At 50.6% G+C, this 27,960-nt stretch overlaps 8 protein-coding genes across 8 annotated transcripts; 2 read left to right on the forward strand and 6 right to left on the reverse strand.

The window, feature by feature from the left end:
* Window positions 1-131: 131 nt before the first annotated feature.
* Window positions 132-2,330, forward strand: FIBRA_07455 (uncharacterized protein; the record flags this gene model as incomplete). Its single annotated transcript, XM_012329138.1, has 9 exons — window positions 132-191; window positions 248-722; window positions 782-1,046; window positions 1,097-1,120; window positions 1,176-1,250; window positions 1,313-1,472; window positions 1,522-1,769; window positions 1,828-1,917; window positions 1,970-2,330. The coding sequence occupies 9 exons, from the start codon at window positions 132-134 to the stop codon at window positions 2,328-2,330; spliced, it is 1,758 nt and encodes a 585-aa protein (XP_012184528.1).
* A 2,342-nt stretch (window positions 2,331-4,672) lies between these two features.
* Window positions 4,673-5,019, reverse strand: FIBRA_07456 (uncharacterized protein; the record flags this gene model as incomplete). The annotated part of the gene is made up of 3 exons (XM_012329139.1): window positions 4,673-4,841; window positions 4,903-4,934; window positions 4,990-5,019. The coding sequence occupies 3 exons, from the start codon at window positions 5,017-5,019 to the stop codon at window positions 4,673-4,675; spliced, it is 231 nt and encodes a 76-aa protein (XP_012184529.1).
* A 2,771-nt stretch (window positions 5,020-7,790) lies between these two features.
* FIBRA_07457 (uncharacterized protein) lies at window positions 7,791-11,038 on the forward strand (the record flags this gene model as incomplete). The annotated part of the gene is made up of 21 exons (XM_012329140.1): window positions 7,791-7,845; window positions 7,921-7,928; window positions 7,988-8,109; window positions 8,361-8,434; window positions 8,488-8,557; window positions 8,621-8,694; window positions 8,753-8,811; window positions 8,879-8,917; window positions 8,980-8,991; window positions 9,055-9,123; window positions 9,179-9,357; window positions 9,418-9,693; window positions 9,751-9,986; window positions 10,047-10,120; window positions 10,178-10,244; window positions 10,314-10,388; window positions 10,505-10,606; window positions 10,659-10,723; window positions 10,789-10,861; window positions 10,912-10,938; window positions 11,004-11,038. 21 exons carry the CDS (start codon window positions 7,791-7,793, stop codon window positions 11,036-11,038), a joined length of 1,791 nt encoding a protein of 596 aa, XP_012184530.1.
* A 682-nt stretch (window positions 11,039-11,720) lies between these two features.
* On the reverse strand, window positions 11,721-12,913 carry FIBRA_07458 (uncharacterized protein; the record flags this gene model as incomplete). The annotated part of the gene is made up of 6 exons (XM_012329141.1): window positions 11,721-11,821; window positions 11,883-11,907; window positions 11,970-12,051; window positions 12,108-12,241; window positions 12,529-12,624; window positions 12,680-12,913. The coding sequence occupies 6 exons, from the start codon at window positions 12,911-12,913 to the stop codon at window positions 11,721-11,723; spliced, it is 672 nt and encodes a 223-aa protein (XP_012184531.1).
* A 566-nt stretch (window positions 12,914-13,479) lies between these two features.
* FIBRA_07459 (uncharacterized protein) lies at window positions 13,480-14,472 on the reverse strand (the record flags this gene model as incomplete). Its single annotated transcript, XM_012329142.1, has 5 exons — window positions 13,480-13,501; window positions 13,577-13,677; window positions 13,995-14,142; window positions 14,219-14,280; window positions 14,350-14,472. The coding sequence occupies 5 exons, from the start codon at window positions 14,470-14,472 to the stop codon at window positions 13,480-13,482; spliced, it is 456 nt and encodes a 151-aa protein (XP_012184532.1).
* Window positions 14,473-16,691: 2,219 nt separating this feature from the next.
* Window positions 16,692-19,964, reverse strand: FIBRA_07460 (uncharacterized protein; the record flags this gene model as incomplete). The annotated part of the gene is made up of 25 exons (XM_012329143.1): window positions 16,692-16,726; window positions 16,788-16,814; window positions 16,888-16,960; window positions 17,033-17,097; window positions 17,156-17,188; window positions 17,255-17,305; window positions 17,359-17,433; window positions 17,502-17,568; window positions 17,633-17,706; window positions 17,770-18,005; window positions 18,068-18,146; window positions 18,210-18,352; window positions 18,430-18,608; window positions 18,664-18,732; window positions 18,791-18,802; window positions 18,864-18,902; window positions 18,960-19,018; window positions 19,073-19,146; window positions 19,212-19,281; window positions 19,335-19,408; window positions 19,466-19,509; window positions 19,569-19,630; window positions 19,688-19,787; window positions 19,847-19,854; window positions 19,904-19,964. The coding sequence occupies 25 exons, from the start codon at window positions 19,962-19,964 to the stop codon at window positions 16,692-16,694; spliced, it is 1,809 nt and encodes a 602-aa protein (XP_012184533.1).
* Window positions 19,965-22,597: 2,633 nt separating this feature from the next.
* Window positions 22,598-23,744, reverse strand: FIBRA_07461 (uncharacterized protein; the record flags this gene model as incomplete). Its single annotated transcript, XM_012329144.1, has 3 exons — window positions 22,598-23,350; window positions 23,409-23,422; window positions 23,483-23,744. The coding sequence occupies 3 exons, from the start codon at window positions 23,742-23,744 to the stop codon at window positions 22,598-22,600; spliced, it is 1,029 nt and encodes a 342-aa protein (XP_012184534.1).
* Window positions 23,745-25,730: 1,986 nt separating this feature from the next.
* On the reverse strand, window positions 25,731-26,987 carry FIBRA_07462 (uncharacterized protein; the record flags this gene model as incomplete). Its single annotated transcript, XM_012329145.1, has 4 exons — window positions 25,731-25,973; window positions 26,068-26,381; window positions 26,446-26,539; window positions 26,598-26,987. The coding sequence occupies 4 exons, from the start codon at window positions 26,985-26,987 to the stop codon at window positions 25,731-25,733; spliced, it is 1,041 nt and encodes a 346-aa protein (XP_012184535.1).
* Window positions 26,988-27,960: the final 973 nt, after the last annotated feature.

A 27,960-nucleotide genomic window follows, 5' to 3' on the forward strand; every position in this document is an offset into this window, starting at 1 on the left:
AGTCGTGTGCTGCTCCAGGCTGCCCTGGCCGGTTGGTCGCACTGTTGATCCGGCCTGCCGTTCGTATCGCTCACTCGAGCCAGCTTTCTACTTAACCTGGCATCTCTCGATAGTCACCCTCTCGTACAATCATGCCCACCATCACTGAGATGTCTGTTGAAGGAATGGTCGCCCCTGCTGCGCTTGGTTTTGTGAGTTAGTTTGACGTGTTCTGGTGGACTCGACTCAATTGCGCACACATTCACAGCTTTCGTACCTTGTGTTCAAGAAGCTCGAGCCGACAGACATGGTTTCTCTCGTTGCGCTGCTCGGAATAATCCCTGCGATTCCGGTATCCATCCTCTACCCGCCGCTGGATTCGATGCTGCTCGCTGTTGTGGTGTCGTATGCTATCTACTACGGCGTTCTAACAGCTTCTATTGTGACGTATCGCCTATCTCCAATGCACCCATTGGCCAAGTATCCCGGACCGCTTGCTTGCAAGGTGTCCAAACTATGGCTGGTGTATGTAGCATCCGGGGGACGGCAATACAGCTACTTTTACAAGGTTCACAAGAAGTACGGGCCGATTGTTCGTATCGGTGCGCCAAACTCTGTCCTCTTCGAGCTTACATTCGAGGCTAACAATAGCGGTTGGCATCCAGGTCCGAACGAGCTGTCCATCGTGGACGCTACATTGCTCCCATCTATCCTGGGTGCAAACGGGATGCCGAAAGGCCCTAGTAAGCGTTTTTGATGGATAAGTGCGTGCGCCTGTTCTGATGCCGCTTCGCTATGATAGTGTGGGAAGGGAGAAGATTTACGAAGGAGAAGGGAGCCGGCGAAAAGACTATCAAGGGAAATCTCATCAACACCAGGAACACACAGCATCATGCGGAGGAGCGCCAAGTGTGGAATCGCGCGTTCAGCACTGCGTCGGTGAAGAAGTATGAGCCCATTGTGATTCGCAGGGCGGCTCAGCTAGTCGAGGCGCTGAAGACAAAATGTGGGGAAGCCGAAACTAAAGGCGCCCAAGTGAACATGTCGGACTGGCTGAGTTTCTTTTCGTATGTGTTTGGCTAATGCTCAGCGAACCAGTCTGATTTTTGTCACACAGGTTTGATTTTATGGGCGACTTCGTGTAATTGGCTATTGTTTTCATTACGTGTCCGAGCTCAATATTCTATGATATACAGGTTCAGTGGGCCATTTGATCTTCTACGGGATGGCGATGCGAATGGCCTCGTCCGTCTCATGGAATTGGGTTTATAGTAAGCTAACTGATCGATATCATCGTAATTTCAATGAATTAATTCCAAATAAATCAATCTAGTCCTCCTGCTCTCACACAACACATCCCCTGGTGCATTCAGGCAGTTCTCCGCCTACCTTTCTTTGGAAAACAGGCGAAGAAACTCGGCGAGTTCACTTATAGACAGGTTAAGAAGAGGATGTCCGACGGGTCATTTCACGATGATCTTTTCTATTACCTTGTGAGTTGCTAGCTGGCTTGAGATCTGGTGGTGCTCATGCAGTGTGTAGAGCGACGAAAGCCGGCAGAAGTCTGAGCCCGTTCCAATGGGTGCCCTCCTATCCAACTCCATCCTTGCCATTGTCGCAGGTTCCGACACGACTGCAGCAGCGCTGAGCAATACCTTGTATCTTCTGGTATCGCACCCGGAGTGCTATGAACGCCTCCAATCAGAACTAGATAATCTCTTTCCTCTGGGAAAGGGCGAACCAACTGACACTGCCAAGCTGGCCCAGATGGAATTTCTGAACGCGGTTATGTTCGTGCTTTGACCTTCAGTATTGAACCCGCGTCGGCTTATCATCGTGATTCGCCAGAAACGAATCTCTTCGCATACAACCTCCCGTCCGAACATCCTTACAGCGCGCACCCGAGGCGGGGAGTGGAGGACACATGATTGGCTCTGAGTACGTGAACCCGCTCTGGAGCCCCATTTCCCTATACTGATTGTATGCATAGCATGTTCATCTCCGAGGGCACGGCCGTGTATGTGCCCCCATACGTTTACCATCGCGATCCTCGTTACTTCTCTCCCGATCCCGATCGCTTCTGGCCAGAGCGGTGGCTGTCGAGAGGGGAGACGGGCGTCGTCTTGGACACGAACGCGTTCATTCCGTTCTCGACGGGCCCTGCCAACTGCGTCGGGCGGTCGCTCGCGCTGGTGGAGCTGCGCATGGTGTTGGCCTACCTGCTTCAAGCGTTTGAGTTTCGCTTCGCGGAGGGGTACGACCGCAGGGTGTACGAGGACAGTCTGCAAGATTTCCTGGTTACACACCGTGGACCTCTTCCGCTCGTCTTGACCCCACGCGTGGCTCATTGAGTTTGCGCTCGGAAACGCGTCATCAAACCGTGTTAGCAATGTTTTTCATCCTCATGTCTGACCCTATCGTTTCTCCCTGTATAAGTGTAATCCCATTTGATTACAGCATCATATTGGTGTGTTATGAGCTTTACTATATCCCCCTGCTTTTATTCTAATTGGCTCTTTGTAATACGACTCATGCTCTCTTGCGTAATGCGTCCGAGTCTGCGAACGAGCGATGACGCACATAATGTAAGCTGAAAATTTGTTCGTATGTAAGCGTAGTGCCACGCTCACTTTTCTCCTTCTCTCGTATTACATTCTCCCACTGTACCATCATCCCGTACTACATTTACTATTGATCTAGCACGCGGTGCCTCGAGGCCGCTCGCGCGAACTAATGTATCTAAAAGAGGGCATGATCTGACCTTATCGGGATCGCTTATAGTCTCGGACCAAACCCTCCATCTATCCTAAAAAGCAATTTAGCCGGGGGACACAACGCGCCACGGAGGTTCAGTCCGAGGCTACTGACATGCAGAGCCTCCCTCCTCAAATTTTACTTATATGTACTAATCATTGTTGCAATTGTGAGAAGGTGTCTCAATACTCTGAATCCTCTGCTCCTTTGTTGCACTGGGACTCCTGTGTTATGACTGCGCTTGTTGAGATCCCACTCGTTCTTGGCGACCACTCAGCTGCACCCGTGCTCTCCTGGAAAGACAAGAGCTGAATCATGACCATCGTCTTTTCGCGTTCGCCCTGTTATGCTATCCATATTCCAGCAGTCTCCATGAGGTTTGGAGCGGTGTAGTAGCTTATCATCATATGCCCACTGCACCAAGATTGTCAAAGAATTTAAACTTGCTCGAAGAGGCTCAGACCAAGGACGACGTGTCATTGTGCGCTCGTAATGGGGGAATTCGGGCGACTCATACAATGCCTGCGACATTCGGACTCGACGCGACTAATGGCTGGGATTCGAGTCGTCATTTTTCGGACCAGTTACGCTCAGTGAGATCGACTGAATTCCCTTGCTCGCCTATCTTTCTGTGTCGTGCGGAGAAGATATCAATTGGTGGTATTTGACAGTGTTGTAGCTATGTTCAACAAGTTCTTCAGTGGTCAAGAAGTCGGTCAGGTTGTTCAGCAAAATCACCTGAATTCCAGGAAGTCTTAGTGTATTTCAGGTTCAATCAGGTGCATCAGCACATCGAATTCAATTTGCTGATGGATGTCGATGAGGCCAGTAGGGATTGATGACATAAATCTGTGTCCGCGCAGATGAATATTGACGAACTGATTTCAAATCAAATATCACGGTCTCGTTTGTAATGACTTGCCGAGAATGCAGTGAACGAGCAAACTACTCACGTCTGTACACCACATATATCACGAGTATCTCGTCTGGATCCCGGGAGGCTTCGAACAGGATCCCGTCCTTCTCCATGTTTATCATCGGTCGCAACGTTTGCGAAGAATCCTGCAGTCCACCAACTTGTACGGATCCGTGGGGGGCATGAACGGCACCACCAGCAGAGAGCGGTGTACGGGGAAATTTATCGCATCACAATCAACACTCGATCCGCCCCACTTGTCCCGCTTACTAGCCTTGAAGTCAGAGAGGAGAGCGCCACAAGAAAGGTGGTTTTAGCAAAGGGTCCAATTTCAAACCCATTCAAATATGTTTTCCGGACCAATGAGCGAGCTCACCGCCTGAGGTACCCAAGCTCGCCAAGGGCGGACTGTGACTAGTACTCGCCCTTGTGGTCACTGAATCTGCGATGGACCACTTGATCAACGGTGGCGTTAGCATTGCAGCCGTGGTACATAGGTCCACGCAAAAAATCAAAGACAGTGCCGAACGGCCCTGCTCTTCTATTTGCTGCGATGAGCTAAAGCGTTTTTGTGCCGACAGCCTCAATTCGAATGAGCTCGGTTCGGCGTATGGTCCGTCGCCTATAGTGGCGCGTCCAGGCTCGATACGTGTGCGCTGTGATACATTAGGCTCATGGGCGCGACTCGCAGACACTCACCTTCGTCCCGTCGTGATTCTATCAATATCTCATGGCGCCGAACGAACGTACCGGGCAGTCTAACTAGCAGTGGTGATGATTTTGGACAAGTTGAAGAGAATGACATAAGAGAATGACATAATGCAGAATACGCGTAAGCGCAGCCACACATCACTGGCTCAAGTGACTAGGTGTAGCTGTATGGACAATTGGATAATCTACATGAGCGTTTATGTCATCGAATAGAAACAGCGCTGCTGTAAGCTTCCCGCTGAAATGACGTTGGAGCTGCTCACTATAAAATAGTGCAAAGTATGTATATCTACGCTCGCTTGAAGGATGAGCTCAAGGTCCTTCTAGCTCTCGGTCAACAGTGCCCGATACTGTGGAAAGGCTAGGTACTGGTTGAAACGCGGAGTATACGTCGTACGACATTATGGAGGACACGCCATGATCCCCTATTAATGCCTCGCGGAGGTTGCGGATACACCTCGATAGCGTGAGGGTGGTCAATCTGTTATGAGGGTATCAGCTAAAACCGGGGCGTTTCCGACCGAAAGCCTAAAACAACTGACACCGCAACATAGAGGTCCACATATGTGAAGCCCTAATATCACATGTTGGTCAGCAGATCCCCCTGGACGGGTGCCAGACTTACTTACATCAACGACCCAAAATAATATGTCCAACATGTTGAGCGCACAAAGCACTCTATAGACTGTAAGTAAGCCATAGAGCCGTACATTTCCCCTGTAAGGGAGGATTGAAAGCTGTCTTACACAAAATAGAAAGATCCTGAGAAAGAGCATCAGCGTCATCGAATCCAGTCAAGGTCATCTGCATATTGCAAGTACACACCGTCTCTCAGTAGCAATGACGACAAACTCGCTTTAGCGTGCGTCCGGCGAATAATCCTCTGGATATGATACGTCTTGCTTAAAATGACCAGTAGCACGATGGCGTCGGATACAACAAGGCTTGCTCTTGCGGCGACGGTGACTGCGCAAAGTAATCATAAGACTAGATGGCTCTGTAAAACAAGAATCTCATACATCTACATGATCGCAGTAAATATCAAGTGATGTGGCATTGAGGCTAAGACAACAAACCTATTGGATATCGCTACCGGGGCAATATTATATAGCATACAGCCAGAAAAGGGTGAGAGCGGGACTAGCCTGAGATTGCAGAAGTGGAACTATGAAGGCGTCAGGGGCAGCGCCGAGTCAAGGAGGGATGGCACCTACAATGTCTGAAACCAAAGGCACCAGTGCCAACGCAAACACGAGGAGGGATATATACCAGTTGCGCTCCGAAATGACAAATACGCGGAGTGTCGAGAACACTGTTGGAGCGTAAGCCACGGCACGAACTTCAGAAGACAGTCTCTAGCGACTTACTCGCATACATAATATCGAGACACCAGTAGCAGAGAGACATCACCCAATAGATGGGATGGCCGCTAAATTCGATCAGCGTCAGAACGCCATCCAGTAGCGCTCGAAGAATGGTTGTCATACTGCTAGGAAAAAGAGTCATTCTAAATTCAAGAAAACCAACTTGAGCCTCACTTTGCAATCTGAACATAATAGAATAAGACATAACACAAGAGACAGAATCTGTGCGAAATGAACTATGTGGTAAAGCACTGTCATAAGGGTGAATTTGCGACACCACAGTGTGCCAATTTCGTGGTCGAAGTTTATTATGCGATCGTATATATACAAGGCTGAATAGTCGATGAGGTCTCAGTTTGATCAGAGTTTGTCTGCTCAGGTGCTCACCTAGGGCAGAAGTGAAGCTGAAAACGATAGTGGACCTGTCGCGTACGTAACTCCGTGATCAGATGGGAAGACAGTATCCACAACGACACCATGATTCATACCAACTCTGCAAAGCGACGAAGTTTGGCGAAATCATGATTTCCTCGCGTCCTATTGTATGGTTTTAGGAGGCTGAACAATCCTGCAGCTTGAGAATGATGGGTGAAGATAATACGGCACCACAGATTTATGGAGGGCAACAAGTGGGCATCACTCGGTTATTTATATGCATAAAACAGCGTAGATTCAGATTGCTTCCGAACAATTGTGGCGCCCTCCCATCAGCGGCGACTCAAAGTACTCAGCACTTTGGGCGAGTTTTGCGGTTAATGAGCGCGCCACCTTCGGCTTGCAGGATCGCGGATGTATCTTCATCTGCAAGTATGCACTTAGCGAGTTCGGGTGCTTAAGGTGGTATGTTCGCACATTGGCTCGGCAAACACTTTTGAATGAGGCGGAAACTGAACCCAATTGAAAAACATTTTCGGTGGCGCTCCCCTCTCCGATGTTGGCCCCTAATATTATTGATCTCTGGAGTTGTAAGCGATGGACTCACGCGAAGCCTTGCCGCCACCGCCGTCTTCACACTCAGTCTCGCATCCCGATACCCATCTCGTCCACATGGCTGCGTGTAAGTAGCAGAAATTGCCTTGGAGGCCATTCCAATTGAGAAGCGCACCGAGCGGCATCCCATAGCATCATCCGATGTGGCTACATGCGAGTGCACAAAATGAAAATACCACTGAAGACACGCACGGCGGTCCGTCCGAGGCGCGATTCTCCATTTCTTAGAATCGCTGTCTTTGCTATTGAAAAGGCCGGCACGCCGGAAATCCTGAGCGCACTGACTCGCGATCGGAGATATCGCTGTCATTGCTATAGGCAAGGCGCACGGGTGTCCCTAGAAACCATGGCAGACTTCCCACGATAGATCTAATGGATGTACTTATCCTTACACCGGAGACATGTGGTTGCATTTCTCTCATATTTGAAACACATTGGGTTTTATCCTGTTACCAATGCAACCAAGATAACTTACAAGGTTGTGACTACTATATACCTAATTCGATGTGTAACATCTGATAAAGAATATCTAATTAGAGCTTACTTAGCTATATTGGCGCCAATAAAAAACCCCATTTGGGACGTCATTCGGCTGTCGCAAATGGTCCCGTGTCTGCAGTGTTACCATTCGTTCGGCACTCCATTGGGCACCTCAGTTATGCAGAGCTCAAGTCTGGTTCCCTTCACTCCGTACTTTTTACAGTGTATTTTTACTAGATTAGTTATAATCTCGAGGTCGAACGACGAAAATCTGACAAGTGGTTGTTGAGATCGTCATTTCAGCGTAATAAGACCTAAAGTCACCTCCTCTGTCACCTTGCCGAGCCGCGTCGTGGCGGAGTTAGAGAATGTTTCATCTTGACTTCATAGCCGACTGAGGGGGTCGGATAGTATAAGGGCCCATAGTATTAGCATATGCAGTGGCACGATTGACGCAGTTCATAAACGAATGTCATAGTATCGCAGCACATGACAACCCATACTCATACCCCTGCCATACCCACACACTACTTGGTACTTCCCAGGTGTTACTTTTCTCGCTTCTGATTTATCCCTTGACTCTAAATCGAATTGTCATGTTCGCAACAATTCATCAGGTCGCAAACAGGTCTTTCGACTACGTCATTTGCGGTGAGCCATTGGGCCCTTCGAGTTGTTAGATACGGTACATTCTAGCTTACCCGAACTCATGCTTGTGTGCCGTAGGTGGCGGCGTGAGCCCTAGTGACGACACTCGTCAACGAATTTTGTGCTCACTATATTGCGCCTGTAGACTGCTGGCTTGACTCTTGCTGCAAGACTGTCCGAAGATCCTAATGTCACAGTGCTAGTTCTCGAGGCTGGCGGAGCGAACCTCAACGATTGGTCGATCCGTGAGCTGAACCCTCTGAGAGAGTATCCGCGTCTCGCCTAATAACCTTCTCCAGTGCGATCCGCCTCGTGGGGGAGCCATTTCAACAACCCGAAGCAAACTTGGCTCTATTCTACAGTAAGAGTATTATCATCTGGTTTCCGATCTCGCATCATTGTATATGGGCTTTGATCATCAGGCTAAGCAACAATTTGCTGCTGACCAGGAGCTCGTCTGGCCAAGGCGGGCATATCTAAGTCCATGTGGTTGTCTCCCGCATTGACTGGCTCTCTAGAGGAAAGGGTCTCGGTGGATCTACGCAAATCAATTATATGTCCTGGACAAAACCTCCCGCGAATGAGATAGACGGTGCGATCCACGCGCATGATTAGGAGCACTTTGTTTTCTGACGAATCCGCAAGCGTTTGAGCGGCTGGGAAATCCTGGTTGGAATTGGGAAAATCATCAGAAATACGTTAAGCGCACTGAAGGGTCCATTCTTCGTCTGTGAATGTGGGCGGGCGCCTTGCTGATGATATTCGTTGTTCTACACAGCTTCGTAGTGCCCGGGGCCGAAATGCAAAAGCGAAACGGCTTGTCCTTTGACACAGTAGACATTAGCACAGACGGTTGGTCGTGTTCTCAATTGGGGCTTGTTCTATTCATCGACCGTGCTGACCATCCCAGGTCCCTTGAAGATTGCATATCCAGGCACAATAGAGGAGGCAGAATTGAAGATTCAAGAGGTGGGAGTGAACCTTTGCATACCTATTACAGTGATGACCTGAAATTGGCTGCTCATAACCCTCCCAGACATTCATCAACGGCGGCATATCTGTCGCGCCTTGCCCCGTGAGCTCGCTAAGGATGTTTCGAATGCGCCATCTCATTGGAGACTTTCACCGCTCAAATAGTTCAATGGCGACGTAAGTGAAAAAGAAGAAAAAAATATAAAAAGTATGTCGGTGTTCAACATAGGTCTCACATAGCCCGAGGGCGCGTATTGGTGTCCCAGTACGTACGATCCAACTACACATACGCGTTCATACGCGACTACAGTGCGGAACCAGTCATCATCCAAGTATTGCTATCATTTCTTATGGCCATCTCCAGGCTTTCTACGTTCCGAACGAGGACCGAAAAAACTTGATCGTGTTGCTGGATGCCTATGTGACCCGCATAATCACAAAGAGATCCACGGCGGGCGCTGTCTCCGCGAAGGGGGCGGAGTTTGAACACGAAGATGGCACATACGTCGTTAACGCGCGAGCGGAAATCATCTTGTCCGCAGGGTGAGTCTCATCATTATGTAAAATGCGACGAGATAATCATTCAAAATGCTATCGTCTAAGGTCGCTCAAGTCCCCTCATATCCTCGAGTTATCAGGGATAGGGAGGAGGGAAGTACTAGAGAGAATTGGTGCACCGTTCAATGTGAATCTTCCTGGAGTAGGGGAGAACCTTCAAGACCATATTGTTGTCGCAGCCGCATTTGGTGCGCCCAGCTTTTCCTCAAACATCTTCGTCATCCGAAAATCTCGTTTCTCAGAGCTACGCGACGAAGTTGAATGGGAGACGGCAGACCTACTGCGTGATCCTGTACTCGAGGCAAAACACCACAAGCTGCAGTAAGTACTCAGCGCTTCCATAACCGTGGACTCGCATGATGACGTTTCTCCGCGTAGTGCTCAAGGAGAGGGCATCTACACTACGAACATCTTGAACATGGCTTTTGTTTCGCTTGCAACTGTCACAGATAAGTCGGATATTTTGTACGAGGCTACAAAGACGAAGATAGCAGAGAATGCCCACACGTACCCGCCTGGGCTTATGGATCAGTACGAGATCCAGCTTGAGCGTATGCAGCAGCGCGCGCCTGGATGCGAAATAATCTGTATTCCCGGATTTATGTCGGTCCCGAGTGAGTGTCCGCGTTGTACATTTATTAAACGTTTCCACCTTGATTCGTTAAACGCAATAGATCCACCCGAAATGGGGAAACGGTATGTGTCGCTATGTGCGGTGTTGGACCATCCATTCTCGAGAGGGGTGATCGTGAGTTTCAGTGACTGAATCTGCACACATTCGGCATACTAGTCCATTCACATACAGCATAGCAAATCTGCCAATCCCCACGACGAGCCCGATATAGATCCGCGCTACTTTGAGCAAGAGATTGGTGCGAGGCAACGCTACTATCTTGCTCCTATCTGCAAACTAAATCGACGCCTGTATTTGCAATTGGCAGATCTTGATATCCTGACTGAACTCTTGAAATTTGTCCGCGGGCTAGCCAACCTCGCCCCCCTCAAAGATATGATTGGTGAGTGCGACTGTTAACTTTTCGCTGTCAATTACAAACATTTGGACTCCTTCCTTATCGCAACCAGTTCAAGAAGTGAACCCGGGACCCTCGGTTCAGACTGACGAGCAACTCAGGGGTGGGGCATATTCCGCGCAGCATTTTATCAGCCATTTCTTATGCCGGTCCCTATATGCCTGCGCCAGCGCACGTCAAACAATTCGTCGGCACAATTCCACGTAGGCGACCACCCTTGTTATCGTCTCGTCGTCTGACGTAGTTCCGGCTTAGATGCCACCTCGACATGCTCTATGCTTCCGCGAGAGCGCGGAGGCGTTGTTGACTCCAGCCTCAAAGTATGTTCGACGATATCCTACCGACAACCTGCTTTTTGGAAGCTCATCATGCGCACAATGTACAGGTCTATGGCACGACGAATCTCCGTGTGGTTGACCTCTCGGTCGTGCCACTGATCTTCGCGGCGCATCCTATGGGTTAGCAATCGTATCTTGCGGACAGGACATGATATTCATACTCGATGCAGAAACGGTCTTCGCAATCGCTGAGCAGGGTATGTATCGGCCGGTAATGTCAGTCACTCGGATGTAATCATGTCTGGCATCTGGTCTTCCACAGCTGCGGATATCATCAAGGGTACATTCAGCGCTTGAGGCAGCCGCAGGTGGGCCTCACGTAGACGTTGGACGTGTAGAAGGGTCAACATATATTCATCAAGGTGAGTTCCTGCGTCTCACATAACCAGAAACCATGCATCGATCGACGTAGGGTAGTCATCTGTGAATTTCATTCTAAATGTTGGCCATCTTGAGGGCAAAGAATGTGATGCAGATAGTACAGACCAGAAGGACTATATCTTCATTGCTACAGCATCACAATTTCCTTACTTCATCATGTCTATGTATATAAGTATATGCTGATATCCTACAAGTCTGCTGCTGCAACATCAGATCAAACCTGGTCACACCACGATGTAACGCGCGCCGTACCTCCCGCTTTGATTTATACACGTTGTAGAGTTCATTATGCGTTTGGGCAGGGTACGTCCCCAGTCTCATCCACGATTTGAAGCTGGCACGAACCGTGATTGTCGTCTGAGCGCTGGACCGAATCTTGGTGATAACAGACGCAGTCAGATAATGATTGCCTGAGGGATAGTAATAGTCAGGACGCATACGCACCGCTTGAGCAAAAGCGGAATGGGTATCATCAATGCCGCGCACAGCCCCAAGATAGTGGACGCCCATCGGGGATTCAGTTGTTCGTACATCTGCGTCGCAAAGAGCTGCAGGGAATCATGATGTTAAGCGCAGAGTAGAAGCAGGGCACGGCCGATCAGAACGAAGAGAAGATGCTTACGGGAAAGCCGGCTGCGGCAATGCTTCGTATCACTGTGTTCGCCGCCAGCGCGGAAGCAGCCACGAACAGATACACGTCTTGAGTTACCGAGTCACTCGTCAGAACATGTCACGCCCACAAGAACAGTACACGACCCACCGACGATGTAATTGAACAACGCCAGCTGCAGCCGGACGTAGACATTTCAGCACAATTCACAACCGAGAAGGGAAAACGCAGCCGCACGAATATCCAGATGACGGAGAATCCCATCATAACTCCCGAGAGCATCGGCGCCCAGTAAGATATTGAGGGATACGACGTCCATCTGCGTAATGCGAAAGTCAGCAATCACGCAGCTCCTAAACAGATTTGGCCACGAACCCGAACCAGAAGAAGCTGATCGCGAGAAGCGGCGCACCCCATAGCGCCAGCTCAAGCCGGATCTCGGGCGCGACGCTCTCGGGCGCAGCGCGGGCGGCGGCAGCTTCGTAGCGGGGGTGGAAGATCAAGAGGTACTACAGGAGGTGGGTCAGCAAAGTCCTTTGATGCGGGACGATACACGATAGAGAGGGATTAGAGGGGTTGTAAGCGGAGAAAGAACGCCTGAAGCGTGAAGGGATGGCGGCACGGATGGGCACTCACCCCCGCGATGCCAAGAACAATGCCGATTACGACTGGAATCCATACCAGGCCTCCCGCGCCTAACAAGTCCCCACGAGTATCCCAAAACAGTCACGTCGACGTTAATTGTCCAGCGTCCAACCATGAAGTGCAGCCCATTCAGTCAGCATCCCACACTGACGAAGACAGAGACGATCGCACCAGACGAGAAATGGTGTCCCTGCTCAAATACGACCGGGAACGCCTCGAACATAAGGTACATGACGCCATACAGGAACTGCCGCGCGCATGTCAGCGTCTTCATGCGCCAGATGGAATGGAAATACACGCACGCTCATGTACAGCGTCGTGACAATCAGCAGCGGCTCACGCATGAGAATTCGGAACGGCAGCGTCACGGTGTGCCGCACGCGCGCGGCAAGCGAGAGGGGCGCAGCGAGCTCGAGGGGCGCGGCGTACCGCGCGTCGCCCGTCGTGAGCCGTAATCGGCGGGCCTTGTGCGCGAGGAGTGCCGGGCTGTGTGGGACGTGTGCAGGGGATGTCGAGCGTACATTGAGATAGGCCATGGAGAGGGAGAGATAATGCGCACGGGTATGTCTCTTCCAGCGTGAACAGGACCAACAGGATACATACGCCTGCCTGCGTTCTTTGGTTGATGAAAGCTCAAAACAGATGGAAGAGGCACTCGTACCATAATCGCGATGATCCAGAACAACCACCGCCACGAAATGTTCGCTTCAGCGATGTACCCCGAGACGATCGTCCCACTGTGCACGTTCGCAGCACCAAGGATGCAGAAGGGGAAAGATCGCATTAGAGTGGAGTCGCAATTTACGATTGTGATCATAGGTGTGCAGTTAGTGCGACTGATGGCGTGGAGCCGATGGAAGCGGTGGGACGTACCATGCAGGGCTCATGAACGGCGCGACAATGAACACGGCGAGCGCGATCCCACGCGTGTGTGCGTCCCAACTGGCAAACAGTTATGTTGTGCATCATATGTTGCAATTTGGTTCAGAATAGCATAGTTCGGATGATGTCATACACCAGAAGCACAATTTGAGAGTATTCCATGATTGGGTCGTGTAGGGGCCGGGTCAACGCATGCAGGCGGGCGAAGGAAACAGAGGACTTACATGTCGGATATGAGTGCGCTATATGCGCATCGTCATCGAGCACGACAACGGATAAGCCTGCATACGGACGAGAAAAAAACAACTACGACGCACCCGCTGTTCGACATTGGCGCCGCGGCAAACATGCCACCCAGCAGGCGGAAGAGCATGAGCGCTGTCGCGTTCGGTGCGAGCGCACAGCCGATTTGAAAGCACTGTGCATGCAAGATGCAGTTGGATATCACGAGTGAGCGACGGCATATAGTCGGCATGAGGGTGTACAGTGTCACAGAGAGGGTGCCGAATGGAGAAGAACCTTACCGCATAGATGGGCAGAGACACCAGGAAGACGGGACGCCGACCGTACTGCACGCACGTCGACATGTCGAGTTTCGGCAGCCACCACAAGTCAGCAAACCATCAAGTCGTCATCCAATGCATCCGCCATCGCACCAGTCAAATGACCCATCAATCACGCGCATATAGCCACCGCTTGAGCTCAGCGATGGCAAGGAAAGAGGAACGGGCGCACCTGTTCAGAGAGCGGACCCCAGAAGAGCGGCCCAACGCAGTAACCAAATATAAAGAGCGAAATGGTGAGCGTAGCAAGCTCTTCGGAGATGTTGAAGGCTTCCATGAGCTTGGACGACATTCCTGAGGGTGCGGAAGACGCGAAAGCGCTATATATACGGGGTTCATGGCGTTGAGCGGAGACATGAGTGTGAGCAGGGGAAAATAGATATGCGAACGACTGACGCGTTGAATCCGAGCACGCCTGCGACGAATGTCAGGTACCATCGTTTTGCCCGAGACCAATTCTGTGTGTGCGACGAGATATGCGTGTTTGAACCGTTGAGGGATGTTTCTGATGAGTGTGAATTGCGCACCTTTGGGTTGTATGGGTCGTCCACGTCGAATGCGACGACGATGGGCTCCTGCGAGTCGAAAGCCTCTTTCTCGATATCGAGCTCATCGGAGGGCGTTTTGACCTGGGTATCGAGTTCACTCATGCTCGCCATCACTTGTTTCACGCGATTCAAGGGTCGGTAGTGAGTACACGACACGAGAGACGAGGGACACACGCGGATGAGCTGCGGCGCAGACACAGAGGGATCGAGGAGACTTGAATATACATGGGGTGTAGATAGGGTTTTGAGTCAAGACGAGTCGCGCCGCGTGGCGTAATCAAAAGCGAGCACGGAAGCGGGGGGGCAGCATGCCCAGCTGATCGCGGTGGGGCTTCTTCGCATCCATCGCAGGTGCTGTGTTTGCGTCCGAGATGTGCGCCGCATGGCCCGCCGCGCGCGATGCAGAGCAGCTCGAGAACAACCCCAGAGCTGTAGTGATTGGTGTCATCTCCGGGCTGTTCGGTCGCGCACTCGGATCTGCGGCAGAGAACAGAGGTGAAATGGACCTCTGAAACTGCAGGGGGTCGACAACGTGTGTCGGTCTGATCTCGCTCTACACGGCGATGGGTGGACGATGGACCTTCGCTGGGCCCAGGACGGTCGTGGGTGAAAGAGCCGGGTCCGGGATTCTTCTTCTGATAGGTATGGAAGCCAACTCCGATGGAGAGTCCTCTTCCTCCCACAGCGCCGAATAAAGCTCCCGTGACAACAATTTTCCTGCCCACCAGGCGTGTGCCGCTGCGCCCAGCTTGACGCACGTATTCACGGGTCTCTGCGAAAGCCCTTACAGGTCAGCGCAGCAACTATCAGACTCCAACTAGGCCGGCCCCGGCGCGAGTCATTAGTAGTCCACTGAGATGTGGCCGCACAACTTCGGCACAACCCTGACCGTCAAGTATATGCGAACAAGTCCAGAAAGAGATGCAGCCCACGCACGTTCTATCACACTTTATCAGAACATTCAATTTCTGCGGGCTGGATCCCGTCATACATGCCTTCTCCATGGACTAGGCAGCAGCATCGTGCGTACCGAGATCACACTAGAATAAGGAATGCGTGAAATCAATTGTATCTGGGATTCTCCTGCGGCCAATAGCATCGTCAGATAACAATAAACCATCGCGTACCTCATACGAGTCATTACATACTTCATTCTTGTACGTCGTTGGACTCGACGTCATTAGATTTTGCTTGAATTCCTTCAAGTTACTGGCAAAGCCGCATTGCAAATATAGACATTGACAAGGAAATCTAGAAGGCAGGCAGCCAACCCCAAGAATGAATTACGACTGACACGACGAAGTGAAGTAAATCAATTATTTGGAACAGGCGACAACCGAGCACAATTCAGAAGCCGCCCGCTGTACTCGGGCGCCAAATACTGCTGGCATGGCATATACCAACAGTACTCATACGTGATCTTGTTCAAGTCTTTCCCTTGTCTGGCACCTCTTGATCCATCTCCCAGAGGAATCTCAGACTCCAAGTCCAATTCACCTACGCAAGCTGTTGTGATCTTATTTACTTCTAGCTTCGCTGCGACTCGTCAGTATATTTTGCACTGCTAAATCCTGCATGACTGGTCCGTATCGATTGCACTTTACTTTGGCGTGTTAAGCTTCAATCTCACGTCCTGCATCTCTGTACCCTCTGATTAGCCCTGTCCTCCAGACGACAGATGCCTGATTTAAGACTGCGTACTTGGCCGTAAAGAGCATGGCGACTAGGAACTCGTCATATTCTCTCCTTCCAACGCGTCTGCATCTCTGATTGTGGGATCGCTGCGACCTCCGAACAAGGCTTCTGCGCACATGAATGCATTTATTTCAGGATGTCAGCCTGACGCTTGGAGGTATAGAGCCCGACGGGAGCTCGAAGGGTGATTGTAACCTCGGAGCCAGCGCAGTAAGTGCCAATTGCCACCATTTGGTATCTGATATTTGATGTTCCCAGCCAACTCTCAGTATCTGCATCAGATCCGAAAACAGCCGCAGTGGAGTCCTCATAGCATTCCCAATGTTCGCAGGCGCTGGCACGGGCCTTTGTGCAGTTCGAACACCCACGGATCTGTCTCCCTATCTACGACGAAGCCGAAGAATGCCCGCCGCCTGGTCTTCCTCTTCGATCTGTCAGTATCTGCGCCGCCATACGCGCGCGTATATACCGCAGCTTAATATGACAGTTATCTCACTTCACAACTATCTGTCAGCACAAGATCCTATAGCATTCTCGCCCGAAGTCCGACCCGTCATTCACCGGATTCTATCATACATATCTTTATTATTCTGCGCCACATTTCGTTCACAGTAGGCCTAAGCGTCTTAAGCACTGAACTTCCCCTTGATGATGTCCGCGGCTGCGTATTACAGAACAATTAGCTTGTCAATTCGACGTGCACTATTGCCATCGAGACGTACCTTGCTCCGCAATCGCGAATACGGTTGCTATATGCAAGTACATCATAGTTGTTAATTGAGTATTTACCCGGGGACCCAAACAAGGAGATGCATAGCTTACCCGTTGGATGCGCCGCGAAGATCAGAGGCGCTATGGAAAAGTCGACAACGCGAAGGTTCGTCGTGCCGTAGACCTGTGCATGTCAACGTCATAAGCTAATCATGTACGAGATAGACAGCGCCGAATGCGACGCCGTCATACTCACCTTAAGATTAGGGTCGACTACGCCATTTTTCTCCTTCGGGAGCATGGAGCATGTGGCGGTCGTATCTGTATGGCATCGAGGTTAAAGAATGTAAGAGTCAAGGCCAAAGTCGGGAATACTTACGCCACGTTGAAAAGAAAAATTGCTTTACGTAGTCTGTCCGACGCGGACAGAGTCATTATGCAGGTCTGCCAATTGGGTACAAAACGAGACGCGACGTACCCCGCACCTGGTCGTCGGTTTGAATTTCTGGCCCCGGGTTCACCTCAGAGACTGGTCAAGAAGAATTGAGCCAGCTTCAATTATTGATCTATACAATTACTTACCAAGCATCTCCTTGAGCGGAGAAACTTTGGCCAGCCCTCGGGCAAATTTCACCAATTCCACCTGGATATCGAGATCTAGTATGGGGAGCGAAGACGCAGGATTGGAACGCAGTATTCAGCTGTAAACAGGTAGAATCACCTACCGATTTCTTGTTCGAAGAAGCATGGGTCAATTTCTGGGTCGTCTCGCGGGTTAGACGATTTGCTATGCTACACGCAGGCAGGGTGTATGCTCATAAAATAATGATTGGGGGGACACGCATTAAACACTCACCATCCAGCCTCTCGAGAAGGTGTGGTTCAACGAGGGGAACAGCGTCACATAACGCTTCCCTGGTGCAGGTGGATCTGCACAGTATGCACGATCAACCCGTGATCAACAATTGGGGAACACAACCATAGGACACGCACTTGGGACCGAGATGAATACGGGGAGACAGATCAATTCACACCCAGGGGCGCCCTGGCGCATGCGTTCTAGCTGGATTTCGTACTGCTCCATCAGTCCAGGCGGGTATCTATGTGCGTTCTCCGTGATCTTCTTCTTGATAGTCTCGTAGAAAGCATCCGCTTTGTCTGTTATCAAATCGAGAGGCAGGAAAGACAGATTTACAGGGGCCTTTGTGTAGATTCCTTTGCCCTGCGCGCTAACGATCGGGTGTCAAACGATGAGAGGTGTAAGTAGTATACAGGGGAATTCCGAACTTACTGCAGCTCGCGGTGTTTAGCTTCGAGTACAGGATCCCGCAGCAAATCAACGGTCTCCCAGTCAACTTCCTCGCGCAGTTCTAGCAGAATCATTCGCGTGATTAGGAACAACGGACAAGGAGCCAAATACGACAGGTGCATACCGTAACTCATCGAGACACTGAAATGGTCCTGAAGGTTCTCCCCGACTCCCGGAAGCTCCACTTTCATCGGTACGCCTATCCTCTCCAGTACATCCTTCCTTCCTATTCCAGACAGCTCGAGGATGTGAGGCGATTTCAGCGCTCTACGACACAGAAACCACAGAAGAACGAGAGAACACAACTTCAAGTAATTATATAGACTTGAGCCGGAAACACGTACCCCGTACATAGGATAACTTCCTTACGTGCATTCACAGTGTATGTTGCGCCTTCATGCTCGAACTCTACTCCCTTTGCGGTGATTGCGCCCCCCTCAGCATCCTCTGTGACTACACGGTTGACAAAGGCGTCTACGAGCACAACGAAGTTCTTGCGGTCCTTGTTGGGAAGATAGAAAGCCTAGATGGAATTGTAGATGAGCACAGCGGCATGGCATCACGGAACTGCTTCGTACGGTAGTCGCATATGAACGCGTGTGTGTAGCAGGGTCATATATACTTGGAGCAAAAAATGTGCCTTTTGGCTGGATGATGCTGATGAACACAAAGACGCTTCGCGAGGTCAGATGTAGCACCACTCACGTCTCCGTTCAGCTAGAGATTCGGTGAAATTTGGTGAGAACTGGGATTGTGATCACGGATAGGAGGAACTTACAGGTAGAGGCGCAATTGGAAAACCGGCATTAATTAGGGTCTATGGGATGTGTTGTCTGTGAGTTTGGAGGCACATATGAAGACAAAATATCAATACCTCTCTGACCCTCAATTCGCCCTCGTCTATCGTGCCCGGATATGCGACCTTCAAGGGACCTGGAAAGGCACGAGGTTATGTAGCAATAACTCAGTATAGCGCAGGGGGCTCACCATCGGTGCCAATTTCAAGGCTGTCTATGAGTAGATGGTTCCGTTCTTGCACTTCGGCGCTAGGCGTCACAAATCTGATGTTTCCGACATCGACCATCAGCATCACGTACGACTATCTTAATTTTGCACAAAAACTGACCCTTCGGTACGCGCAACATATTTCTGATGATTCTTCCAATTCCAGCCAGGATTTCCGAGCCGCTCGAAATCTATCAGCGAGACCATCAATAAAGTATGTCTAGAGAGTGCCTTTAAGTCACACCATCTATTTCACTTGCCGGAGGCTTGGTCCAGGACATAAAATTTATCTGGGTTGATCCCCCGAGACCTTTCCCTCTAACGATTTATTAGTATTTAAACCTCGGATTGGGGATTGGGTGGGCATCCACTTACCGAACCCAAGTGAGCTCCTGATTGGCTGCATGCTTCTGATTTACCTGATTTTGATCCGTAGAATCAGTCTGTAGTATATCACAAGGATCGATGATTTACATACCGTTCGATAAGCCCAGCTTTGATTGGGATTTCCGAAATGGCTGCCCCATGAAGCAGATCGCACTAGGCAGGACGTTCTCATATCGTGAGTGAACGCATCTCCTCCACGCATTTACTTACAGATGGTCCAGTCGTCAATGTTCGCGCCGCCGGCTTCGAGGACTAGGACAGACACGCTGGGATCCTCGGTCAACCTCGCGGCGACCGTCAGACCTGCAGTCTAAGAGTTGATTGCAATAAGGTCTTTCGTGACAACAATCGAGATGTCGATTGACTCACCCCACCACCTAACGAGTGCTTATGAGATCTCGTATGAATACGTTAGATGGGGCGCACCGCATATAACATAATCATATGTCCCACTACTGTTCACGACTTCGTCGACGGTAGCCAACATTTCTATCTTCTAATCCCTGATGTTGGAGAGCGTTGGATGTGGAGGTAAGTTTCAAATAGCAGCAGAACTGTCCGAGTTTCTGAGTTTGCTTTTATACTGGTATCTCAGCAATCCAGCCACAGCCGTCGAGCCGAGAAGAGCAGGACTAGTAAATACAACACAGCCATCAATAAACTGTGTCATTCTTGGATTTTTGTACTTCAGTATGCAGGCACTTACATTGTTGTTGTGAGATCCGGGACCCAAATGGGAAAGCTGGGCAGAAACTGACTGATAGCCACGGAGAGGTTGAAATCCCGGGTCGGAGATCTGCGCGTGGAGGAAAGTCATTATTGGTCTCGTCCCCAGACGTGACGCGTGTGGAAGATGCGCCCCAGACGTATTCAACACGTCTGGGGAGTATTTTCGACACGCGTCTGGCCCGGGGAAGTGTCTTCCACGCGTCGGGGAACGAGAGTGCGAGACCAGCACTGGCAGTCGCTACATGAAGATACGTCACATGACTCTCAGTCCTACTTACCAGCGTACTGCTACTACGCGTCAACGTAACACACTTGCTACACCCGCCGCGGACGCCATGTAGAGAGAAGGACTACACACCAAATCCTTGTCCGCTACAGCGGCCGGTACAGGAATCGCCACCCACACCCCCACCCCATGGGAGAAAACGCGAGATACCGCTCCTGTCCCCCAGGTGCGACCTTACCCTCACCGCTCAACAATCCGTATGCAGCCTACCAGTCACATTGACGACCACTCAGCCAACAATACATTTCGACAGCATCGGCGAAGAGGTCACTCCTATCGATTCCACATCGCCACACCTGCGCAGACATCAAACGCGTTGCGCAGAGATCAAACACGTCGCGCACGAACTGCGCGGTTCGTGCCTCAAGGCCGCGTCGCTCGAGCGCCGCCATCAACCAGTCCGTAGATGACGGTGTATGGCGCATGTGAGGGAGCACCAGTACTGTGGTCTCGTACCCAAACGCGTCGAAGACACAGTACTGTGCAAACGGCGTCTGAGAAGAATTCGCATCGAGACGGTTGAGCAACACGTGCGTCTCGTTCTCCGAGCAGCTCTCCAACCGGCAGAAACGACACGTCCGCCGGTTGCGAGAATCGGATGGAAAGACTAGGCAGAGCTGTTCCATCGCGAGCGAGTGGTCGCTACAAGGGAGACCAGTCAATGTGAGCCTGTCCCCACTATCTTTGATGCACGAGATTCAAGTGTTTGCACGAGCCGTCGCCCCAGCCAGGGATGTACACCTTTTTGATCCCGCAGGAGTGGCTCCCACACCGACATAAGAAGATTGCCCTGCGCCGTGTTCTCCACCGCCTGATCAACAGCCACGGTCGCTGAGACCTGCCTGGGGGTCCAGAGCAACCGAGACTGACAGTGCGGCCAGAATACGCATTCACATCTGTCTCAGATTTCACTTGAGTTGAATTTCAGAACTCAACAGATAGTGATAGTAGTACGGGTACCAATAGGTCAAGAATGAATAAAGAATTCCGAAGATCGGGGCTTTGGGGTTATAAGGATCATAAGCAATGCAGAAATGTATGAGCAGATGGTTTCCAGCATCTCAAGTCCTAGCATCCAGAGATTGATCTGGCAAAGCCTGACCGTTGTCCAATTGGGCAGACCAAACCTGATACACCTATACCATATCAGACCATGCTAGACCTCCCTTTCAATTGATGGAACGGGACAAGAAGTTGTCACCCGGGCCGTGAGTACGCATGAGTACATGTGTTCTAGCGCATCGGACGTCAGAGTCCAGGATAGTTGTTCCCAATGAGAACCTCAATCTTGGTGGTTACAAGGATGTAACTCTGGTTTCAACTATCTATGCAGGTCAATTTAGGTCTACGATTTCGCATCTTGCTGACTATGATGCTAATAAACGCGCTGTGTTCGAGTGGTCTTGGCTAACCTGGCGCAAACACCGCAGGCAAGGACTTTGACGACAACATGGCGCAAATACGTGCCATAGTACCAGAAGCATTCAAGATTGGTATGAAAGTGTCGGCATCAGCTGCAGCAAAGCTTTAGGAGAACATACAGTTTGCTTTTTTGCTTTTTAGTGTCTCTTTGTACTTGAAATTTTCTAACTTACATCTTAAACTGAATCTAATCGGCTGTGGTTTCGTTTAGCACAACATAACAACCCATTGGTTTATCGTCCACCAGGTTGTCCCAACAACACCTGAACTTGTTCGAGAGACTGCTATTGCGAAGTCACAGTCTGAGCAACGTGAACAGCTACTCAAGGGAGGGATGATGGTGTGTACAGAGCATATACCTTCCTCGAGCGCACAGGATCTCTCTGTGTGATGGATGTCCCATGGAAGGATCCCTAGCCTGGCTTGTACATCTCGCGCCGGAGAGAAGGCCTATGTAACTTCCTCACAAGGATTCGTACTAGGAGCACATCATGCCGTATTCGAGGCCGTTGCCTGCGATGTTCCAATATGCACCAAGATGTTTATCCGATCGTGAAGAAAAATCTGACTTCGTTTGAACAATGTGCCTTGGTCAAGTATCAATTGACTCCTGCAATTTCCAGAGAAGATCATATTATTCACGCTTCAGAATAATGGTTACACGGCTATCCGTAAAAATCATGCTAAATACGATCATGCACTTGATTCAACCATTTTGCAAACTCTTCAATCCCGCGAGTCGCTTGCGGCTCGTGCCACTTCCCCGTCATCGCGGCATGCGTCGTATCCGGCAGTTCGATATACGTGACTGTTCCTGGTGCATTGTCAGTTGCGATACGGTCCCGAAACGTCGTGATCCCGTCCAGTGTCATCTCTAGCTCGCCTGACATGATCAATGTCGGCGGCATGCCGGCGAACATCCCTTTCACATGAGGCATCCGCAGGCCTCCAGGCGAAATCCACGAGTTAGAATACGCGTCCGATTCCGGGAGGGAACCTAATAGCGCCCTCGTCGCATACCCGCCCAAGAACCAGTGTAGGAAGTCGGTTTCGCTGTTCCGCTCCATCGCCGAGTTCGGACCCTCGTGCGTGCGACCCCAATCCGCAGTGGGGGAAAGTAGAAACTGTGCGCGAGGAAGAGGTAGGGAGGAAAATTGGTTGATAGCGAGGTAGCGGACGAGGGCAAATGCAAGATTCCCTCCCGTGGAATCGCCCACGACAACGATGTTCCACGGCTTGAACCCAACGACATTGACAAGATAGTCGTAACCGGCTATAGCGTCGATCAGCGCAGCGGGAAATGCTCCTTTCGGGGGGAAGGGTGGGCCGTCCGACAGTCGATACTCGATCTGCAACACACTGCTGTACTCGTCGGCGTACTGGATCATTCGTTCGCACAAGTAGGCGCTGTCCCACTTCGGACTCGCGTTCCCCAGCTACAAATTATTCTTAGTTTTCCGACACTTGATACGGAGAATCTGTGAGTTGACTGACCACCCATCCCCCGCCTAGAAACAATGACTCCATCAATCCATCACCCTCGGTATCAAGCATGATTCATTACTCACCATGCAACTCATACATCACCTTTTCTTCTGGACCCGCTTTTTCATGCGCGGCTTGAGCGTTGGAGCCTCTCTGACCATACCACACCCCAGCGACTCTCGCCGGCTCAACATTGTTCACCCGGGCGGCCTCCTTGATCTCCCCCACGATGAGCTCAGGCGTTGGCTCGATCCAGACGACCTGAATATTCTTCCCTGTCTCCACAAGCTTTTCAGGATCCACACGACCGAAATTAAGTGATGTCTGGAAGGCGGCCGCGATCATGTTACGCAAAAACTTGACCATGAGAACACGAGAAAGCGGCCACGAACGACATGGGCGCCATGATGGCAAGAGATTCGTCAGCGTCCAATATGGAACTCGAACACAGAGGGACAAGCCAAAATAAAGCAGATAGATGGTCTTGAATGGCTGGTGTCGGTACGCATAGTAAGTTTGCATAGTAACAATAGACAGTCTGCCAGAGATAGAAGGTGATGCCACACGGAATTCACAGCTGCATGTCAAAGGTCCAGTAAAGTAGATTCTACCTACGATGCATGCGCCCTTATATACGCTGTAGCTGAGGCAGATAGAAATAGACGGAAATCAAGACAAGATGAAACGTACGGGAGAGCGCGAGTGCCAAAAGGTTAGTCCATCCGTGTATCTGGACCGCTGTGTGCGCGGGGCTGATGACGCTGTCGCCCCCGTCCTCAGGGGCCGATACATGGGGCGGGCGGTCGCCATAAAAGGGGACAGCTGCCGCCGACCAAACTGCCGCCGCAATCGTCATCGTGCAACCGGGCGGTGGCGACGACGACGACGAACTTCGGCAGGCCTGTGTGTCAGATCCTTGCATAACTTACCTGTACATACAGCACAATTATTTTGTCAAAGCGGCTGTACCTACAAGCCGTATTGTGAATGCATAATCTTGCAGTGCGTTATACATTACGGCTGCTCGCTTCGAGCGGTGCGGCTTGCATCCCGTGCGCGGCCGGCTGCCAGCTGCATTTCCATTCCGGGGCCTCTGATAATTTCTTACAGATCGGCTTGTTAGCATCAGTGATGCGCTCAGAGGAACATACAGTACGAGGTGTCGTTTCGAATAGCAGAGCGGGTCCACTCCCCGCCAGTTACCATCTGGATGCGGCTGACCCAAAGGCGAATGTTTGGTTTGTGCCCCGCTTTTGTTTGCGGTGTGGCGGGAGTAGACGCAAATAAGCACTTGTCCGCTTTTTCAAATGTTCTTTGGGGCTTAAGTAGTACTCGGAGAGCAAGGCCATTGCCGCCCACGGCGAGTTCCTGAAACCCGCAGGCACGTCATCGTGAGAAAATACCAAATGTAGTACCAAGGTACCTAAAGCAGTAATCAAACATAGTGACTGCATGCGGCCGAGTACTTCTCCAACTCGGAGAGGTACTCTTGCAGGAGCTCTGCTATCGCGAAAAGCTGCAAGCCGTTAGGCCCAGTGGAAAGTGACATCAATTAAATCAAGAAACTGGATCATTCAATGAATTGCGTTGAAAACACATGAAGAATTATGTAATTCATGCCAATTCGGTTTATCTCTTTTTTTCTCATTGAATGACACAGTTCCTCGTTCTAATTCATGTCGATTCTCACCGGGCGTTAGGGTCTGCCCACCATGTCGCCTATACCCACACACAAATGCAGCCGTGACTTGCTGTAAGTGCAATATACCACCGATCTGCTACTAAGCGGTATAGCACACATGGTATCCAGGTAGAAGACGGCCACACCCCACGATTGCCTTGAAGCAAGAGCGTAACTGGCATGCGTCGCATACTCGGATTGTGCGCGTTTGCTTAAGCCGGATACGGTTGGCTGATGACTGGGGGGCGATGAACAAGAGAACAGAATGCGCAACCATGAGCTCCGAGATGCAGAGACGTCTAGTATAGTGACAGGAATAGTGACGCGCCCGTGCATGCATGGACATTTCCACACCTGTCCCTTCAGTTGTTGCTTGCATCTGCGTATGTGCACCACGCCTAGCCGCGAATAGTCGAACATGATAAATATTCGACCCTATGCCCTAGCATCACAATAGGACACTATATAACGGCCAATGAATCATCTCAATTGTTCATCCAAAAAACATTACTAATACAGACATTACGCGTCACAAGACTCATACAATCGTAGGGATTCTAGGCGGGCCAACATGCAACGGACTTGGAGTCCGGCCATCCCTCCAGCAGCCTTTTACGTAATGGGCGTAGGCATCACAAAAGTTTGCGCCCTCATACAATGTTATCTCCACTCGTAACACGTCCATGCGTACTTTCTCCCTGCGTGGACGCTTTGCCGTCGTCGTCCTCAGGTACGGCGGACTGCATCGCGTTGAACTGGAGGCTGGTCAATTTTTGCATGCGAACGGTGTCGGGATCGGATTCAGGATCTGTGAGGAACATCTGCGAAGCAGTGTGCTCCGTCCATGCTTCGCCTGAGGCGATGCGGACCACTATCAGCAGCGATGCAACTACCTACAAGTCATGGACACAATATTAGTATATGGAGCGATCATCAAACTATGAGAACGGGCTAGACGAAATTGGGTACAATAAGATAGAAACATACCTGAACTTGGCTGACCGTCTCGATGAAGACGTTTGCAAGATTATTCCCAATGCCGAACGGTACGATGAACAGAATGGCGAAGATAGCGAAGAGTGCAGCGCTCTCAATGAAAACTGCCGCGAACCCCGTGTAGCGTGATGCATGTTCGGATCCCAGTCGTGCCGCACGTGCTCGGCACACGAGAAATCGCCCCGCAATGAAGAAGGTCGCGACAACGTTCAACGCGAGGGACATTACGTAGTAACCCAACGTGATATTGACGTAGTCGAATGGCGAGGAGCCGGTCATCTGAACGAGCAGCGATATACCAAGCGCTGTCAGATACCGAGTAAAGAATAATCAGAGTACGAGGAGGAACCGAGTAAAGCTTGGACGCACACACGGAAGCAGCGAGCATAATAGACAACCCAGTCGCCAATGGAATAACCCACATACGCCCCAAGCTCTTGAAGATCACTACCAACCGCCAAATCTGTTATTGTTGATAACATAAGTCGGTCGTAAAGTTTACAATGATGAATGATGCATACCAGGAATGCATCCATGATCCAATTTCCAACCACAAAACACACGTTGGCAATCTCGTCGGTAGGGTTCGAGAATTCGTCCTCGACATACGCGTTCGGCCCACCAGGGAAGTTGCGGTCCTCGATAAATGCGAGCTGAATGAATTTGACTTGGCTACCCATGAAAAGCGTGCTGATGATGAATATGACCGTCGCATATGCAAACAGTCCAAGTGGGCGCATGTAGTTGTATTGCTTTAGCTGCCGCACGAGTTTTGCGACGCACATCACATAGAGCGCAAGCACGACGCCATATGCAATGTTGGAGAGTAGCGCACCCTGCAGCCAAGTCTCCTCGTCGACAATTGTCGACGAGGATTCGTCAGGCGCATAAGGATTTGACGAATTGGACATGATCTATGCGTGAGCAGGGTCGCGAAGATATGATGTTAGATATATCAGATCCAGCGCGGGAGAAGACAGCATTGAGAGGACGCACTTAACGCAATCGTCAGTCGTCCCAAAGAATGGAGAACTATCGGGACGGCGCTAATAGTATCAAGTCGAGTTGATCGTTTATATGCCCCCTTGCCGCACCCACTGGGCGTCTGAGAGAAGCGCAAAACACCACGCGTATGACGAACTGGGCCAGTCTCCTGCCGCATTCTTGCGAGGATGTTCCCAGGAGATCAGGTCCCAGAATGATGGACAGTACGTATACAGGCACATTATAGACATCGGGAATGGCTCAGACGTGGACGTGATGATCTTTGAGTAAAACTTCAAGCTAGTTTAGCGATTGCGAAGGTGACGGCTCGTTGTTCGGTCCTATGGGCGGCAACTGGGGTAGACTAGACGGTGGCTGCTACAGTGCTCGCTACAGTTATCTGTCTCTTGTCGTCGGTTCAGCCACTTGGGTATGGTTAATTCAGGGGAGCTTCTTACCCAATGAAAACACGGTGAATGAGCACGTTCATGGAGCCGAGCACCTCTTCCCTGATGCCGATACTGAAGTTGACGTGAACGCAAAGTTCATACTACTTGCGAGGAGGAAGCACAGGCTAGTCCCGAGAACACCGGTGATTAGGGAAACAGAATATAGTGTGTGCCCGAATGTTGTCTGCAACTCGGAAAGCCACCATTAGCAGTGTCATAAAATTTATTTCCGATCAGCGCTTAGCCGTTCTACAGCTGAACGGTCGACTGTAATGCCGGACAGACGCACAGCCCTCCATTTGTCGCCTATGAACATGATGGTGGCCTGAGTCAAAGTCATGTGGTGACTTGGTGTTTAACACGTCGCTTTGAGGAGCGTAAAATGTAGCCCCCAGAGCCTGAGGTTGCGATAACGAATATATGTGAGAAGACGAGGCGCTATCTATTCAGA

The sequence above is a fragment of the Fibroporia radiculosa genome (genome assembly GCF_000313525.1).
Source record: "Fibroporia radiculosa TFFH 294 genomic supercontigs, scaffold13103, whole genome shotgun sequence".
In the NCBI taxonomy this organism is placed as follows: Eukaryota; Fungi; Basidiomycota; class Agaricomycetes; order Polyporales; family Fibroporiaceae; genus Fibroporia; species Fibroporia radiculosa.